At 51.0% G+C, this 18,512-nt stretch overlaps 2 protein-coding genes across 4 annotated transcripts; both read left to right on the top strand.

The window, feature by feature from the left end:
• Positions 1–428: 428 nt before the first annotated feature.
• Trem2 (triggering receptor expressed on myeloid cells 2) lies at positions 429–6,397 on the top strand. Of its 3 annotated transcripts, XM_032900554.1 has the most exons (6): positions 429–627; positions 2,650–3,000; positions 5,199–5,289; positions 5,866–6,056; positions 6,132–6,140; positions 6,261–6,397. In XM_032900554.1, the coding sequence occupies exons 1-6, from the start codon at positions 588–590 to the stop codon at positions 6,275–6,277; spliced, it is 699 nt and encodes a 232-aa protein (XP_032756445.1). In that variant the 5' UTR covers positions 429–587; the 3' UTR covers positions 6,278–6,397. The 3 variants fall into 3 exon arrangements, with proteins under 3 accessions (XP_032756445.1, XP_032756446.1, XP_032756447.1); XM_032900555.1 differs by lacking the exon at positions 6,132–6,140; XM_032900556.1 differs by lacking the exons at positions 6,132–6,140; positions 6,261–6,397 and having other exon boundaries at positions 5,817–6,021.
• A 4,889-nt stretch (positions 6,398–11,286) lies between these two features.
• Positions 11,287–17,544, top strand: Treml1 (triggering receptor expressed on myeloid cells like 1). The gene is made up of 6 exons (XM_032899418.1): positions 11,287–11,326; positions 11,484–11,816; positions 15,143–15,281; positions 15,861–15,946; positions 16,347–16,400; positions 17,091–17,544. The coding sequence occupies exons 1-6, from the start codon at positions 11,287–11,289 to the stop codon at positions 17,162–17,164; spliced, it is 726 nt and encodes a 241-aa protein (XP_032755309.1). The 3' UTR covers positions 17,165–17,544.
• The last annotated feature ends 968 nt before the right edge of the window (positions 17,545–18,512 follow it).

Here is an 18,512-nt window from a genome sequence, read left to right as displayed (position 1 = left end):
GAACTACCTTTAGCCTCGGGATAAACTTGTTTATCACCAATAGCCCCACCTTATGGGTGTATGGAATGAGGCACAGAAAGGTTACAGGCCTGAGTGTACACACAGCAAATGGGAACTGTGGCTCTAGTCTGCAGCCTTAGCTGCTGCCTTACACAATAGGGTTGTGTTCCGGTGACATGCCGGCCTGTCCTTCATTCTGGGGGGAGGCTGGGACCAGTGGAGATGGCAGACACCCTGGCTACAGTGTCAGGATAATGGCCCCCAGTTGAGGCTCTGCAAGAAGATAGAACTACCTAAAAGCCTGTCTGGTGCCAGCTATGCTGGGCCAGCCGTGCCAGCATTGCCGGAAGACAGCTGACCTTTATGCAGAAGCCTCCTTTCCTTCCTCCCTCATGCCCTTCTCCTCCTCCTTGAATCACAGCGCCCACCCTAGTCCTGACTGTTTGTTGCTCAATCCAGGAGCACAGTTCCTGTGGGCTGAGCCTGACTGGCTTGGTCATCTCTTTTCTGCACTTCAAGGGACAAACAAGATCTGACACAAGGGACCCCCTGCGTCTGTCCCCTCCGGGTGGCTGAGGAAGGGTGCCATGGAACCTCTCCACATGTTTGTCCTGCTGCTGGTCACAGGTGGGACCTGCCTCTACAGTGCCTTCTTTTCCTCACCTTTCTTGGGCAGATGGCTGGGGTGTGGGGGCGGGGTGGCATGGAGGGAACTGTAATGAAGGCTGGAGCCCTGGCACACTCCAGTGTCTGCTCTGACTCTGCTTTCCTCCTCACTGGCTGGTTCTTCACACCATCCTCCCCAGGATTGACACCCACCTATAGGAAGGGATTAGGGGCTGCTGGACTTGGTCACTGAAGGAGTTGTGAGGTAGGGGACTCATCAAGGCACTTAAACACTCAAGGAGCTCTTACATCATAAGTGGAGAGACAGAATGGAGAGAAGGGAGAAAGACAGACTAGGATTTGCATCTTCCTGGAGCCCCTCCCATGTTCGACCTCGGAGCTCAGTGGGAGGTGGGGATGCTGAAGGCTTTAACACCTGTGAGGCCGGGTGCCTCCTGCTCCTGAGAGTCATGGACCAATCCAGGTAAGAGAAGAGGCTGCCCTGCGTCTGGTCCCAGTGCCTGTGTCTTGTCCCTGCAGCATCTCAGCTGGAATTGGAAGGAGAAGAAGGGTACCTCAGCCTGCCTCTAGGTAGATGGAGGTCTCTAGTTCTGAAAGGCAGGCCACCAGCTCCCTGACACCCCCTTTCATGTTCCTATCCCAGTAATAGCTGGAGAAAGGATGCTAGAGGGAGGATGTTTGGGTGAACCCTTGTCCCTCTGCCCTGGCCACAACTTGGCGGGTGCCCCAAGGCCATCTCCTCTACCCCAAGAGGATCCCCAAAATAGCAGTCTCATGTCTCCCCTCAAAATAGCTCTGAGACAAGTTCTTCGTAAAAGAGGAACAGAGCCACAGAAACAGGGAAGCTGAGTTCAAAGTTAGGAAAGGCGAGGCATCCAGTATGGAAGACTGAGGGGTGGACAGCAAGGTAGGGGCAGGGAGGAGCCATCCCAACCCTCAGGGAACTAGCCTGAGCTCCAAGGATCTATTAACTTTGCTCTCCCAAGATGAAGAGGGCAAAATAGGCATCCTGGCTCCATGTGACCAGAGGGAAGATAGAGCCAGAGGGGGTTCAAGGACAAGATACATCTTAGTCACGTGATGCTTGACTTGCAAGCATGAGGATGCACAGAGCCCATGAGAAAAATCCAGTTAGTGTGGCATATGCCTGTCTCCCAAGAACAGAGACATGAGAAGCAGAGGTAGCTAGATCCCTAGAAGCACACAGGCCAGCTTGGTCTACGTGTGAATTTTTGCACTGTGTTGACTATTGTTTTGTTACTGTGACAAAGTAACAAAACAACAAAAGCAACTCAGCGAAGGAAGGGTCCATTTTGGCTTGTAGCGTCTGGGATATAATCCTTCCCGGAGGGGAAGACATGGTGGCCAGAGGCAGCTGTACTGCATGCTCAGTCAGGAAGCTGAGAGATAAACGCAGCCTCTGGGTTCTCTTTGTCTTTTTGATGTAGCTGGGGACCTTGGTCCATGGAATGTTACTGCCCAAAGAACTGAGTTCAGATACTTTCTCTTCCCTATTTCTATAGGCTAATCTGACCTAGAAAAATCCCTCACAAGCAAGCTCACAAGTTTGCCCCTAGATGATTCTAGGGCCTGTCAGGAGGACAGTCATTAGTTACCATGCCCACAGGTGAGGTATCCTGTTTCAAACAAGAAGTAGAAGGTGCCCAAGGACCAGACCTTACCCTAATGGCCATGCACACACTGTGCTCCCTGCATGCCTTTGATCCCAACACTAGGGAAGCAGAGGCAGGCAGATGTCTTTGAGTTCATGGCTGGCCTAGTCTACAAAGTAGGTTCCAAGACAGGCCAGACTGGTCTAAAAAGTGAACTCCAGGACAGCCTGGGCCATAGAGACGCTATCTGAGGGGGCAGGGAGGCTAGTTCTAAGGTGCGCCACCTCTCCCTAGAGACCCTGAGCTCTTTAAAGGTACGATCCTTGTCTATATAGTTGGCTGCTCCTGGTAGACGCTCAGTGAATATTGGTGGGTGGATGAAAATGGCAAGTAGCTGTCTCCTCTGCAGAGCTGTCCCAAGCCCTCAACACCACAGTGCTGCAGGGTGTGGCTGGCCAGTCCCTGAGGGTGTCATGTACTTATGACGCCTTGAGGCACTGGGGACGACGAAAGGCCTGGTGTCGCCAGTTGGCTGAGGAGGGGCCATGCCAGCGCGTGGTGAGCACACACGGTGTGTGGCTGCTGGCCTTCCTGAGGAAGCAGAACGGGAGCACGGTCATCACAGATGACACCCTTGCTGGAACTGTCACCATCACTCTGAGGAACCTCCAAGCTGGTGATGCAGGCCTCTACCAGTGTCAGAGCCTCCGAGGCCGAGAGGCCGAGGTCCTCCAGAAGGTCGTGGTGGAGGTGCTGGAGGGTGAGTACACTGGCTGGTTGCACCTTTGGCTGCTCCTTGGGCCAGGTCTCATTGTTGTGCGACTTTTTCAGGGGGACATAAGCCTGCCCCAGATTAGCCATCAAGGACAGATCTAAGAAATGATTCGCTCCAGGTCTAGCTTAGTGAATTAGTGAGTGTACTGGGGCTACTTCTAGGTGCAGGGGCAAAGGTTAATTTACAGGGAATTCAAAAGCAACTGTGTCATCCAAAAATTCCATCCCAGCATGGATGATGAATCATAAAAACAGCAACTTTGGTGCTCCCTGCATCCCTGGGGCTCCCTGCATCCTTAATGCTCCCTGCATCCCTGGTGCTCCTGCATCCCTGGGGCTCCCTGCTTCCCTAGGGCTCCCTGCTTCCCTAGTGCTCCCTGCATCCCTAGTGCTCCCTGCATCCCTATTGGTCCCTGCATCCCTGGTGCTCCTGCATCCCTGGGGCTCCCTGCATCCCTGGGGCTCCTGCATCCCTGGGGCTCCTGCATCCCTAGTGCTCTCTGCATCCCTAGTGCTCCCCTGCATCCCTGGGGCTCCCTGCTTTCCTAGGGCTCCCTGCTTCCCCTAGGGCTCCCTGCATCCCTCGTGCTCCCTGCATCCCTGGGACTCCGTGCATCCCTGATGCTCCCTGCATCCCTGGAGCTCCCTGCATCCCTGGGGCTCCTTACATTCCTGGGGTTCCCTGCATCCCTGGGGCTCCCTGCGTCTCTGGGGCTCGCTGCATCTTTAGAGCTCCCTGGGAAACTTGTAGGTCCTAGTCAGAGTCTCTTCTCCCCAACAACTGTAATGGCAGATATAACCTTGGGGCTTGTGTATAAATCCTGTAGTGTTCCATGAGGTGCCTGAGCCTTGTATGTTTTCTTTACTCTTTGAGTGACATGGTCCTCACTCTTCCTTCCATGAGAACATATTTCAGTACAGAGGAAATGGCTTTACAGCACTCAAGTTCAGACATATATGTGAAGGGCTATCTCCATCTCCTTGCTCAATCTAATTGGCATCCCATTAGTACGTGAGCACTGTGTGTGTGTGGTTCTTAAAGCATAGCAGATCCATCCACTCATTCAACAAGGCAACCTGGTGCAGAAAAACACCTCTTTATTGTACCGGGCAATGTGTTGTCTGTCCCTCTACCTGGGCAGTGTGCCGTCTGTCCCTCTATCAGTCTACATTGCCTCATCTCTCAAAGGAGATGATGGGGTTCAGCCCTAAGCACCCTAGAAAAAATAGGTTTAAAGAGACATGGCGGCATCTTTTGGATGCTCTGAACTGGGTTGCGGTGGGGGTAGGTGGGAAGATGGCCTCTTAAAAGGGAGTCCTGCCTAGTTACAGGACTAGCAGAGGCCTATAGACAAGCTGCTTCTGGGATCTGGGTCTCTGCCCACACTCTGGCCTCTATAATGGAATCGAATATCTAGACTCTGAGGTGGCAAGATTTTAGCTCTTTAATAAACTCTACTTCCACCACCTTCCTAAAAAAGGGGTTCAAGAGATAGGACTTCTTGGGGTCTAGTTCAGTAGCATTGGGCCAGCCCTGTACCCCACAGTTCGCATAATAATTTGATATGGTTTGGTTTGCTTTCTCTGTTTTGAGGCACGCTGACCAGAATGCTCCATCCTTTTGTCTCAGAACCTTGGTACTGGGGTCACACGTCACCATGCCGGACTTGCAGATTTTCAGGCCTCCCAATAGTCATTTGCTCTTCATAGGGAAATGACAGAATGAGAGTTGACTCCAGTGGGGTGCCAGGTACTAGGCTGAGGTCAAACCTTGCCACTGTTAAGGAGGTGCTCCCAGCAGCCCCTCTTATTTATGAGATAGGGTCTTGTGTAGTCCAGTCTGGCCTCAAACTCACTCTTTATTTAGCAGAGGATAACTTTGCTATCTGGTCCTCCTGTCTTTTCCAAGTGCTGAGCTCACAGGAGGCCTGTGCCATCATTCCTAGCTCTTGTTGTATTGGGGATCAAACCTAGGGCTTTGTGCATAGTAGGCGAGCCTTTGTCAACTGAGCTACACGTCCACCCCATCCCCTTATAGGCTAGGGAATTGACTAGGGGCTAAGGATTTACCTAAGACTGGAGCCCTGAGGACCTTACTACGTGTGCAGGGACTCTTCCCTCCCCCAGCAGCAGTGGCTTAAATGGATGGATAGAGGGTTGTGATCCACGGTTTGTCTATCACAGACCCTCTAGATGACCAAGATGCTGGAGACCTCTGGGTCCCCGAGGAGTCAGAGAGTTTCGAAGGGGCCCAAGTGGAACACAGCACCTCCAGGTACAGTAGTGGTTGGTCCCTTCCCAGACTCCCGGCAGCAACTTCGGATGGAGGTCTCAGGGCAAACAGATCAGGCAAAGGCCCAGATATCATCTTGTCTAAGTACCCCTTCCGTCCACTAGAGTATTGATGTTTTGGGGCTAGAAATTGAGAAATTAGAACCTTTCGTAGCAACTCACAAAAGTACATTCAGAGACCCCCACAGTCCCCTAAAATTCAGCAATAAATCTCAGTATTATAGCTTAAAACTGAAGCCCTGCTTCTTTGGGAGAATCAGAATATTCTGGATGGCCCATTCCAATGCACTAATAAAGACGTGTTGGACAACCCCTGAGCATGTGTGCAGCCGTGTGCCTGTGCACCGACCGCATCACCACAGCATCCTACAGGGAAGAGCTCATCTGGGAAATGGGGTGTCTTTCACGCTCTTAGTAGATCCTAAAATTGACAGTAGAGCCCCTGGGCCACATAAAGCCCCTCCCCAGGTCCCTAGGAACCCCTGGCTCCTCTCTATTCCTTCCGCACAGTCAGGTTTCATCCTGTGGGTCACCTCTAACCTACCATCTTCCTCCCAAGGAGCCAATCAGGAAAGACCTTCTTCCCACCCACTTCCATTCTTCTCCTGCTGGCCTGTGTCCTCCTGAGCAAGCTTCTTACAGCCAGCATCCTCTGGGCTGTGGCCAGGGGCAGGCAGAAGCTGGAGACACCTGTGGTCAGTGGGCTAGACTGTAGCCAAGATGCTGGGCACCAACTTCAGATCCTCACTGGTGAGTGGCGCCCGCCAGGGGGACATTGGGCGTGGACAAGGGAGGGATGGGAGCCTTGAGCAGTATCTGTTGCAGGACCCAGAGGTATGTGAGAGAAGTCTGAGTAGGAGGAGAATTACAGCTTAAGTCCAGCCAGGAGCCAATCCAATTGGCATACTCTCCCCTCCACCACCAAGACTCCTGTTTCTGCTACTTTTTCTTCAGAGGCCACGTCTGCCTAAAGCCCACCTATCCCGGGAGCAGGAATACTGGTGTGCTGCATCTGCGTTGAGTGGGGAAGACAGCTGGATGGTTGCTGGTAAACGTCTGTACTTCGAACATTAAACACTCTCACACACCAACCCAGGACTGTCTGCTCTTTCTAGATGGTTCTGTGTGGGTCCACATTCTGCCCCGCGACTGGGGCGTTGGGTGCAGCTGCTGGGGAGGCAAAATGCCGGGAAGCTTGATTGCGTCTCCCTGTCCTACTGCGGCTGGTGTTGGGCTTTAGGGAAGTGCCGAGACTCCACTTTCGGGGGGTGTCGGTCTAAGATGTGGCAGGCCAAGTTGGGGTTCCCTGACTCCCGGGAATCCAGTCGAGTTGGGAATGAAGGATCGGAGGCTCTGCAAGAGGCTGGAACCATTGGGGGCCCACGTGCTGAAGACGACGACCACGGCAGCGGACCTGGGACTGGGAGGATGAGGAATTCAGCTTAGATCATTGGTGAAAGTCCATAGCTTAGCAGCGGTTGTCTGGGAGCACAGAGAGGCCTTCTGTGGGAGACTGAGGCAGTGGCTTCTGTAGTTGCACGCTTTCTCCATGCTTCCCCACAGTAGTTCCCAATGAAAGAGACAGGCCATGCTGATCCATGCTGTTCATTGACTGTTGTGGAAAATGGCTGCGTACCAACTTCTCAAGGTGGACCAGAGATTAAATACCTTTTGCAGGAAGGGAAGGGAGGCTTATTGGCTAAATACTCAGGGCCTCTAGGTACCTTGTTAGCAAGGAGAGCTCCATTTAGGCCTATGTGACTGATGTGGGGAGTATGAACATGAGTTCCAGGCCAGAAATCTGGTAGAAGACGCCTACTGTCTCAGCTGGGTACCTGAGTGCCTTGGTCTCACATATGCTCTACCTTACTAAGCTTTCCGGTACAATCCATTGTCCCCCAAGTCTGTGCCTCATAAAGGTCTTCTTTCTCAGTGCTGGGATTAAACTCGTGGTTTTGTGCATGCTAGGCACAAGCTTACCACTAAGATAATTCCCAGGGTAAGATTACACGTCTGGATGAGGAAAGTGGGAGGAAAGGTAATAAGCTACCTTAGTTTCATTTCTGTCACTTTAATAAAATATCCTGTAATAAAACAGCGACAAAGAAACAACTTAGGTGAGAAAAGGCTTATTTTAACCCATAATTCTAGATTACAGCTGCATCCATACATAATTCTCTCTACTGCTTCCCACCACGTGGATCCCAAGCATCAGACTCTAGTTATTGGGCTTGGCAGAAAGCAGCTTGATCTGCTGAGTCATCTTGGATTTTTGCAAAGAAAGAAGATGTAACCTTTATGGAAGTCCCCGGCCAGGGGTCCAGTACTTTGTAGGTCCTCAACAAACACTGTCTCTCTCACTGTAAAACCCAGCACTTCATGCTTCCTCAGAGGCAAGGGTCCCTCTTGGTCCTCTGGTCCAGCACTGCACCATATTCATCTGCAGATCTCAGTTTAATGTATGATACCGTCCCAGGTGCACACGACACCCATGTGGATTATGTGCACTGTCAAGACAGGAGAAAGTCCTGCTCTGTCATTAACACACAGGAGCAGTGGGTCACCCCATCACCCCTTCTTCTGGGCTCAGTTTAATTTCTAGTGGGCTCCCGGGTACTTCCAGTTCTCAACAGACTGTGCCTGGAAGGAAGGAAAGGAAGAGGAGAGAGGGAAGGAGAGAGGGAGGGAGGGAGGCAGGAAAGGAGAGAGGGAGGTAAGGAGGGAGAGAGGGAATACATGGGACTCAGTTGCTAAGGTCAGAACCTGGTTCCTCAATTAAGACAATTAGAGAGTCGAATACTGGGGAAAGCAGAGAAAGAAAATGTACCCAATTTGGTCACAGTGGGAATAAGAACAAAAAGGTCCCATGGTCTCCCAAAACCATCTTCAGGATCTTTTTCTCCTCTATTTTTTCACATGTGTCTGCATGCTTTTGCATATATGAGTACATGAGTATGTGGGTGCCCGTTGGCCCGTTGAAACATGTGGAGGCCCAAAGTTGATGTCAGTAATCATCCTTGCTGGGCATGGGGGTATATACCTTTAATGCCTACAGCAGAGAGGCAGAGGTAGGAGGTTCAAGGTTCTCTGAGTTCAAGGCCAGCTCGGTCTACATTGAGGTTCAGAGAAAAGAAAGGAAGAAGAAAAGAAAGAAAGAAAAGAAAGAAAGAAAGAAAGAAAGAAAGAAAGGGAGGGAGGGAGGGAGGGAGGGGAGGGGAAAGGAGAGGGGGGAGTGGGGAGGGGAGGGGGAGTAAGATGGGGAGGGAGAGGGGGAGGGGAAGGGGAGGGAGAGGGAGAGGAAGAAAGAAAGAAAGTGGGAGGGGAAAGAGGAGGGGGAGGGAAAGGAAGGAAGGAAGACAGAAAAAAACAAGAGAATCATCCTTGATGGATTTCCCACTTCATTCCACTTTATTATTATAGTCAAGGTCTCTAGCCAATCCCACTATGGCTAGTTTCTAGCCAACACACGCTGGGATCTCCTGTGTCTGTCTTTTGGGGATGGACCTTCAGGTCCACGCCCATGGCAGTTGAACCTATAGGTTCTTGAGGGTCCAAACTGCCGTCTTCAGGTTTACACAGCAAGTGCTTTATCGGCTGAGCCATCACCCCAGCGCCCACCCTTGGGGTCTTAATATGAGGACTGGGGTTGAATTGAGGCCAAGAGGCGTGAAGGAGGCAGTCTCTGTCAGGATCCTGCTCACCATCACTGTCCAGGCTTCAGGCTCTTGCTTGGTGATTCTTATACCTGCGGGAGGTCTCTCCCTGGGAAACAAATTCCCCCTGTGAGAGATGGCACCAGGGCTTCCATCATTGCTTCAATTGTCTCGTAGTTGAAAGCAGGGGCATGAGGGTCTCTTTAGAGTCTCTTCATTCTCACCACAACAGTTAGTTATAGGCAGGGGAGAGGAAGGAGGGAGGGAGGGAGGGAAGGAGGGAGGGGGGGGAGGGAGGGGGAGAAGAGATCTTGCTGCTGTTCTCTGAAGCTCATCTTCCACACCAGGGCAATGTGTAGCTCTAGTTCTGACAGACTGTTTTGTCACATGTTCTGTCTGGTTCCCCAAAGCCCAAGCCCCCACCCCAGGGCACTTTGGAAGTCAGATGCTTCCTCCGTAGGCAGTGAATCTGAATCTCAAGAACCCCAAAATAGACTTGCAGTTCAGGAAACAAGTGAGCTCTAGGGTTATGAAATGGCCCTCACAGGCCCCTGTGCTTGAACACATAGGTGGTGCTGGTGGGGAAGAGGGTATGGAGTTTGTGGGAGTCACAGCAGGGAGGCCCCGCTTCTAATCAGCCTTTGCTTCCTGTCTGCCTCCATGGTGGGGCCAGATACCCCATGCTTCTGTGTCCATGCCTTTGCTGTCATAACAGGACAGCATCCCCTAAGATGGTGAACCCCAATAAACCTTTCCTTCCTCGGGGTGATTTTGTCAGTAATGCAGTAGCTCATTGACGCTTTTTCCCCTTTAGGGAGCAGCAGAGACAGAGAAAGAACCAGACAGACCATTATTCTGCAGTATAAACGTTCTTAGGGAGGAAAGTGAAAAATGGGAGTCTCTCTGGGTGTTTCCCAGTCTAGCTCCTGAGGGATGCCCTATGCTCGGCCATACTGAAGCATAAGGGCTTTGCACATGTTGTCAGGGCCATGTAGGGAGGTGGAAATATTCATGGACAACACAGTGTTTGTGGCACCAAAGTAGTCTGCGTGTAGAAAAATAATAACAACTGAAAAACAAGAAAGGGAACGTCTAAAATTAAAACTGTCAAGAAAAATTGGGTAAGAGAGACAGCACAACGGTTAAGAGCATTTGCTGCTCTGGCAGAGGACCCAGGCTCAGGTCCCGGAACCCACATGGTGGTTTATAACCATCTGCAACTCCAGTTCCAGGGAATAAGGCACCCTCTCCTGATCTCATAAAGGCAACACAAATACACACATAGAATAATAGTAAATAAGTCTCTTTTAAAGATGAAAGAATGAAAAAGAAAGGGTTGGGGATGTATCCCCATTGGTAGAGGACTCGCTCATGTGCACACAGCCCTGGGTTCCATCCCAGCAGCACAGAAACCCAGGTGGAAATGCAAGTCTGAAATTCCTGCACTCGGGATGTAGACTCATCAGACCAGAAGTTCAAGATCACCCTTGGCTACATAACAACTTTGAGGCTAGCCTGGGCTACATGAGACCCTATCTCCAAAAGGAAAATGAAGCTAATAGAAGGGATGGAGGAAGGACATCCAGATCCTAGGGGCTTGGATGTGATGGATTAGGAGATGAACAATGTGAAAGGAAAGGTATGGAAACAGAAAGAACATGTAAGAAAGGAAGGATTCGTGCCAAGTACTGGGTGGGTGACAGAACAGGGAGAGGGGAGAGTATGATATGTGTGTGTTCTCTGAAGAAAATTACACTTCCTGGAATTGAGGATGCTGGGTTTGAAAAGGATCTAGAGAGTCTAGGTAGGACACAGGCAAAGACAAGTCCAGTGGGTTTCTAAGGAAGAGGTTGTGAGGGAGTGTGGAGGTCCCCTGGAATGGTGTGTGAGTAGAGCCAGGCTAGGAGAAACACCCACAAAGACCTGAGAATCAGATGGCCTCGGGCCACATGGACAGCTCTTAACTTCCTCCTTCACAGCTCTTTCTTCAGATCTGTGTGTAGGAGACTGAATATTAAATCTCCTTATTCTCCTGCCCTCCGGTTGCTGGGTCTTCTCTCTGTTCCCTTTGGTGGGGAGTCAGACCCCCTTTTCCAACCTCTCCCCATTTGCCTACCCAGTCTCTCAGGGCCTTCTGAACCTTGAGCTAAGAAATCCTTGGAAAAACTCCCTGCCCCCAACCTTGGAGATTCCTCCAGTGTAACTTTTAGTCTCTATGGATAGCTGGAGAGCCCACGTGACTGTATGAGACAGATGTTTCCTGCCCACAGGGGCTAGGCATTTTACAGAGGAGTCTACCCTCAGAACCTACTACTGACTGCCTAGCCATGGGTTGCTACCTGCTGCTGCTGCTCCTGGGATTAGCAGGTAAGGTGCAGATGTAGCCACGCCTCCCTCACCAGCCTAAGGATCACAGATGCCATAGCTACTCCCACTGGATCCCCAAGTCCCTATGTCAGAGAGTGGGCTAGGAACCATGCTTGCTTCTATCCAACCCTCACTCCTACATCTCTTCCTTCCGCAGGCCAAGGCTCAGCTGACAGTCATCCTGAGGTTCTACAGGCAGCGGTGGGGTCATCCATTCTAGTGCAGTGCCACTACCGGCTCCAGGATGTGAGGGCTCGTAAGGTGTGGTGCCGGTTCGTGCAGGAAGGCTGCCGCCCACTAGTGACCTCAGCGGTGGACCGAAGAGCTCCAGGAAGCGGGCGCATATTCCTCACTGACATGGGTGGGGGACTCCTGCAGGTGGAAATGGTGAGCCTGCAGGAGGAGGACACAGGGAAGTATGGTTGTGTGGTGGAGGGAGCCGCCGGACCCCAGACCCCGCATAACATCTCGCTGCTGGTGCTTCCACCAGGTGAGCTGCCCTGAGCCGCCCCAGCCCCCCACTCCCGCCCCCCGCTGTAGTCAGAGGATGATCTGTGATGGGGACTCTTTGGGTGGGGCCTTGGGATATGGGGCCCACTAGGAAGGCACTGGGGTGAGATATCGTTTTGACAGCTCGGCTGGACTGAGTGCCAACGGAACTGTTTGGGAAGCTGGAGATAAGTTAAGCAGCCACCTCTTCCTCTCTCCCTCACAGTAGCTTTCTGTCACAGCATCTCCAAGGCGCTGCGTCTTCCTCCAACTCTCCCAAGCTGATACTATCTTTGTTTCGCTTTATGGGAACTTCAAGCATGTGAACAGCAATTAATTTTTTTTTTTTTGCCGTCCACTGTGTGCGTGCGTGCGCATGCGCGTGCATGCGTGTGTGCGTGCGTGTGTGTGTGTGTGTGTGTATGTGGGTGTGTGTGTATGTAGTGTGTGTGTGTATGTGGTGTGTGTGTGTATGTGGTGTGTGTGTGTATATGGTGTGTGTGTGTGTGTGTGTGTGTGTGTGTGTGTGTTACAGCAACAAAGGATGTCCTGTTCTATCACACTCTACCTAATCACCTTGAGACAGTGTCTCTCACTTAACCCGAGGCTCCCCGTTTTGGATAGACTGACTGGTCATATGGGGATTTGCCTATCTCTAGCCTCCAGCACTGGGATTTCATATCCACCATTTTTATGTGGGTATGGGGGATTTGAACTCAGGACCTCACCCTTGCCCACTGAGCCATTTCCCCAGTCCTGCCTTTCTTTGTTGATTTAGTTTATCTTAACAGAGTTTAGTAAGGGCTTGACCTACAAGTGGGATCCACCAGTTCCTGCTTTGGACTTCAATTCATGCAGGACTTTTTTTTTTTTTTTAGAAATCTCCCTGTATCCCAGACTAGTCTAGAACCCATTTATGTAGTCTAGGCTGGCCTTGAACTTATGATCTTCCTGATTTCATGAATTCATCTACCTGAATGTGAGAATTATAGGTGTGCAATGTTATACCTGATTCCATTCAGTTTTTAAAATTGGGGGGATTTTTTTTTTAAAAATTAAATAAAAAATTAAGAATATTGAAACCTAATATTTATACATTAATATTAAATACATTAATATTTAAACTCACTAAGCAACCTAAATATAGAAAACACATTGCTTTTGCAATATTCTTACAGCTCACATCTTTCTAGGTATTTATTAAAATAAATATGCAACTTAATAATAGAGGTCTATTTTTAGGGGTCTGAAGAGGTGGGACAGTAGTTTAAAGCACTGGCTGCTTTTCCACGGGCCTAGATTCAATGTCCAGCACCCACATGGCAGCTCAGTCTTATGAAGCCCCAGTTCCAGGGGACCTGGTACCCTCTTCTGGCCTCCTTGGGCATCAGGCACACACATTATGTACACATATATGCAGGCAAAACATGCAGACACAGAAAACAATGAATTTTTAAAAACCGAGTGGCTCTAAAACGACTGCTCTGGAGGGAGAAGGCTGGAGGTGGCTGGTGCTTTTCTAGATAATGGCACCTTTCACCTTTTGTGAGCTGTAACTTATGTCTAATCCCTCGATGGTAAAGTCACTCTCATTCCTTTGGGTTTTCTGGATAAGAGGGATGGGTCGGATTGGTGGATCACAAGGATTATTTAAAATTTCACCTCCTCTCCTCCCTCCCTCATTCCCTCCCTCCCTCCGTGTGTGTGTGTGTGTGTGTGTGCGCGTGTGTATGTGTGCAGAGGTCAGAAGACAATGGCAAGGGGTGATTCTCTCCTTCCCCTTTCGGGCTCTGGAGTTCAAACTCAGGCTGCGAGGCTTGTCGGCGAGCCCCTTTACTTGCTGAATCGTCTTGCCGGCCCGTGGTGGTCATTTCACACAGCAAGCCAATGCGAGCTAATGTGAGTCCTTCTCAGATCCCGCATCCTTGGCAGGCTGAGGTTTTGCCTTGCTCTACTTTTTGCTCTTTTTTTGTGCATCTGTGGTCTACATGCATGCTCTTGTATTTGTGTGCATGTGTGCATGTGTGCACGTGGAGGATAAAGGTTGATGTTGGGTGTCTTGCTCTCCACTTTATTTTTGGAGACAGTGTCTCTCATGGAACCTGGAGCTCTGCCAGGCTGGCTGGTCAGTACGTTGCAGAGACTCTCCTGTCTCCATCCATACGCTGTCCCAGTGCTGGAGTTACAGACATGCGTTCGGTGTTATGTCTGGCTTGTACACAGTGCTAGCAATCCAAATTCAGCTCCTCATGCTTCAGCGACGGGCTCTTTATCCACTGAGCCGTCTCCCCAGCCCCCTCTTCACTTTTAAAGACATGGTCTATGTAACCCTGGCTAACCTGAAGCTCAAAACACAGACCACAATGGCCTCAAACTGGAAAAGATCCTCTGACTCCCAAATGCCGGGATTACAGGTAGGCTGTACTATGCCAAGCGCAATTCCTGGAAAAAAAAAAAAAAAAGATTGCAATAATACCAGTCTGGCTGGGAGGGGAGGAGGGAATGCCCAGGCAGGTGGGTAGAGAGAGCATGGGAGGTGGCATGGCATCAGGCAAGAAGGCCTGGCCCTGGAGCAGTAGCTGAGTTTACATCCTGATCCACAAGCGCAAGGCAGAGGGGCGGGAGAGGGAGGGGGAGGGGGAGGGGAGGGGGAGGGGGAGAACAGCATGGACTCTTGAAGCCTTAAAACCTATTCCCAGCAACACACCACTGAGTCCTGCAGCCAAAGTTAAGACGTTGTAGGACTGGAAGAAGAGTTTTCACATTGGAACCCAGCTGCTAGCTGGGTTCTCAGAAAGGTCACTGGGTCGCGCCTCCCATTAGTGCTGAGCCAGAATCCTTGTAAGTCCTGAGGGCAGCTCAGGATAGAATCCTATCAGCTCGAAGATGAGGTCACTGGGGCTGCAGGTACAGGGGAGGAGGCCCTTGCCAAGAGCAAGGTTGACATTGAGGTTGACAACAAGAGTATCTGTTCTAGGATGATAAGGAGATACAAGATCATACAGTGACGGTTGGACGCAGTGTGATGGGGCTGGAGAGACACCAGTGTGTGGGACGGAGTGGGCAGAGATGCAGGGGGCCATGGGTGGGAGCTGGTGGCAGAGGGGACATGGCTGTGCTTACAACCGGACAGAAGTACCAAGAGAGGAAGCGATTTCCTAACCCACTGAAGGGTGTGTTCCCAATCTGCCTTCCTCGGGGGTGGTGGGGGGGGTGTGTATCTCTCTTTCCTCAACTTCATTTCCCAGGTTCTTCAGATCTTAACAGGCTATGGAAAAGCTGCTCTACAAGGGCTCTGTGCTCACTAAAAGTTTCTTTCTGGCTCAGTTCCTGGCCCAGGAGACGGGGAGGAAGCAGAGGAAGAGGAAGAAACCTATAGAACCAGAGCCGGAAGTCAGCTCGAGGACCCCTCCTTGGACCCTTCCGCGAGTGCTGGTCCTCACGAGTTCAGGCGGCGTGAGAACAGGTACCTGAAGCCGTGGTGTGGGACGCCAGGGGAACTGGGCACTAAGCATACAACTGGTTTTGACCTGTGGCGTGAAGCAGATGGAGGGCTGGAGAGATGGCTCAGCCGTTAGGAACACTCGCTGCTTTTGCCGTGGACGAGTTCATCCTCAGCAGTTCGAAGGAGCCTATGGCTCCAGCCGCCGCCGTCCCCAACCCCCCAGGACTCGGGGCTCTCTTCAGGCCTCTGCAGTCACTTGCATGCATGCGCATTTACACGCCCGCAGACATGCACAAGTAAAATTTAAAATCGTCTCAAATCAAACCACTGCTTGCTCATGCCACTGCTGGTGACCTTCCTATCAGCAGACAGACCGACCTCTATCCGTTTCAGTAACTCTGGTAGATCTCCAACAAAGACACTATAAAAATGTGTCTCTCCTCTACCCGCATCTGGGACCACCCTCCTTCTTCCTTTCCATCTCCTCTCGATTATGGGTCCCAAAGAAAGTGGCAGTTTCTCCCACTATTCCAGGGCTCTTTGTTGGCAGCTTCCATCAGAAGTCAGGGCTAAACCAGCCTATCCCTTTGTGTCTCTCAGTATCCCCCTGATCTGGGGTGGGGCGCTCCTGCTGGGCCTGCTGGTGGTGGCTGTGGTGCTGTTTGCTGTGATGGCCAGAAAGAAAGGTAGGTAGCCACCTACCTACCCCAGCGGCTCAGTTTTGAAGACGAGGCCAGGAGTCCAGGCGTGTTTCCCACCTGAAAAATCTTGCTGGAATCCCAGCGGCTGATGGAAGAGCGGGAAAGGGGGCTTGGCTAGGCCAGACCCGAGGGAGCTGGTGAAGAGTGAGGAGCAAGATTGGAGAGAGAGGATGGAAGGGAAGAGCTCCAAGGGGTCGGATTATCGTTGAGGCCGCTGGAAGGTGGGCGAGGAAGGAGGGCAGGCTTATGGGGTGCAGAGGGGGAGGGGCAGAGGGCTAGAGGCTGGAGTGGGGGGAAGTGGCTATGGACTTGCAAAGGTTTTGAGAGGCTTTGAGAGGCTTGGAACTACTCTGCAAGGGACTAGACTATTGTCCTCTGTTGCCAGGGAACAAGCTTGGTGTCTGTGGCCCTTCCCAGAGCACCGGAATTTCAGGCATGGTAAGAGACCTCTGCAGATTCCCTCAACCATCACACTACTGATAGGTGGGGAAAAGACCCTCACCTTCCTGGGAAGTACCTTGGGGTGCTTTCTGGGGAATGCCTTGGGATTTAGAATGTCTTGAAAGCATCCCATTCTATTTAGAGAGAGAGAGAGAGAGAGAGAGAGAGAGAGAGAGAGAGAGAGAATATCTCTTTATACTCAGATGGCCTACAACTTCCTATATAGACCAGGCTGGCCTCAAATTCATGGAGAGCCACCTGCTTCTGTCCCCTGAGTGCTGCGATTAAAGGCATTCACTACCACACCCAGGTTTTGTTGTTTTGTGTTTAGGGTCCCACTAAGTACCGTTGGTCAGCCTGAAACTTGCTATGTTGACCAGGCTGAACTTGAACTCTTGATACGGGGATTAAATGTGTGTGCATTTGTGTATGTGCACACCGCCACCATCCCTGGCCAAAGCGATGCCCTCTTGTCCCATTGGTCTATTGGGATTATTACAGTGGGTCCATTATGGTCTCAGACCTCCCTTTAAAGGGCACGCAGGCAGAGTGACTCAGTGTGACTTGCCTGCCTTTTATTCCAGGACCCTTCCTCAGCAGCCCACCATAGAAGTGACTCTGGACTCCCCTCGGACATACCACATATGAGGCTCGACTCACCACCTTCCTTTGACTCTATCTACACGGACTCTTCTCTTGATCCACCATCAAGGAAACCCCCAGCCCCACCCCCAGAGCCTCCTCTGCCTCCTAAGGTTCTGACGTCCTCCAAGCCTGTGACATACGCCACAGTTGTCTTCCCAGGAAGGGGCAAAGGTGAAAAAGCGTCCTGTGAGCCGGCTCAGGATCTACCAAACAGTCAAACTCCACCCAGTAAATGATACTCCTTAGTTTATACTCTTGGGATCACCCCTGGAGAATTCTCGGCAGCCTGTCCAACTAGCTCTGCCTTTTATGCCCAGAGTATGTCAGCAACCGGTGACTTGGGGCTCTGATCTAGTATCTTGGTTTGGTGGACATAGGAAGTGGTGCTCAGTTATGATTGAGGTGTTTGGGGGAAGAATTCTTTCCTGCTGCTTCCTGGTGCTGGATCTGCTGTCATTACATCTTGGGCTAAATAAACCCAGAGGATGTGGAAGCTCTTTCTGTGTGTGCGTGCACGTGTGTGTATGAGTGTGTGTGTGTGTGTATAAATGCACACATTCGTGTGTGCATGTGTGTGTGAGTGCATATGAGTGTGCATGTGTGTTCATGTATGTAAGTGTGCATGTGTGTATACGTGTGCATGTATGAGTGTGCATGCTTGTATAAGTGTGTGTATGAGTATGAGTGTGTGTAGGGGTGGAGTGTGTGTGTGTGTGCATGCGTGAAGGTGCATCCAGAGGTCAATGTCAGTCTCCATTTTGAAACAAGGTCTTCCACTGATCAGTGCTAATTAAGCTGAGCTGGTTGACCAGAGAAGCCCAAGGACCTTCCTTTCTCCATCTCTTCAGAACTTAGATTGCTGGCATCTGCTGTGGCACCCAGCTTTTTATCCGGATGTTTGGGAACTAAACTCAACTCCTCAGATTTACACAGCAAAGTCTTTATTGATGGCCCTTCCCTCCTGGGCCCAGTATGTGAACTCTTAATGGTATGAATGGGCAAGACAAAGCCTGATCCATTAGTCACATGTTTTATGAACCAGAACGACTCTGATCTGGAGACCACAGTGCCCGTGGGGAAGTAGCTTCTCCCCTGGTCACAGTACTACAGAACAGTGGATTAGGGAGGGCTTGCTCAGAAGTCCTCCCTGCCTGTCATGATGCCCGAGAATACAGATTCATTGGCTTGAGTCTAGGAAGCTTTTCTGCTCTGTACCTTGTGAGCAAGTGACCGGTGATTAGCCACAGCATTTGATAGGCTGGCGGGTGGGTATGAGGGGTACTGAGGAGTGGAGTAGACACTGAGGAGATAAAGACTCAGAACAGATGCAGGGTAGGAGCGAAGACCACAAAGAAACAGGAGGAAAGACAGGAGTGGAAACAGACACCACATTCCCTCTCAGAAGGGACTTAGCATTTTCAAGCCCCGGGGGTGAGAGAGCTTCTCAGACATTAGTCTTACCAAA

Source organism: Rattus rattus, chromosome 4, assembly GCF_011064425.1.
Source record: "Rattus rattus isolate New Zealand chromosome 4, Rrattus_CSIRO_v1, whole genome shotgun sequence".
NCBI classification, from domain to species: domain Eukaryota; kingdom Metazoa; phylum Chordata; class Mammalia; order Rodentia; family Muridae; genus Rattus; species Rattus rattus.
This window is presented reverse-complemented; position numbering and strand designations above follow the sequence as displayed.

Excerpts from the sequence above, each read along its gene's own strand:
- Trem2 (XM_032900554.1), top strand. The coding sequence starts at position 588 with ATGGAACCTCTCCACATGTTTGTCCTGCTGCTGGTCACAG. Across the intron at positions 628-2,649 it reads TGTCCTGCTGCTGGTCACAG|AGCTGTCCCAAGCCCTCAAC; the intron begins GTGGGACCTGCC and ends TCTCCTCTGCAG. Across the intron at positions 5,290-5,865 it reads GTGGAACACAGCACCTCCAG|GAGCCAATCAGGAAAGACCT; the intron begins GTACAGTAGTGG and ends CTTCCTCCCAAG.
- Treml1 (XM_032899418.1), top strand. The coding sequence starts at position 11,287 with ATGGGTTGCTACCTGCTGCTGCTGCTCCTGGGATTAGCAG. Across the intron at positions 11,817-15,142 it reads GCTGCTGGTGCTTCCACCAG|TTCCTGGCCCAGGAGACGGG; the intron begins GTGAGCTGCCCT and ends TTTCTGGCTCAG. Across the intron at positions 15,947-16,346 it reads TGTGATGGCCAGAAAGAAAG|GGAACAAGCTTGGTGTCTGT; the intron begins GTAGGTAGCCAC and ends CTCTGTTGCCAG.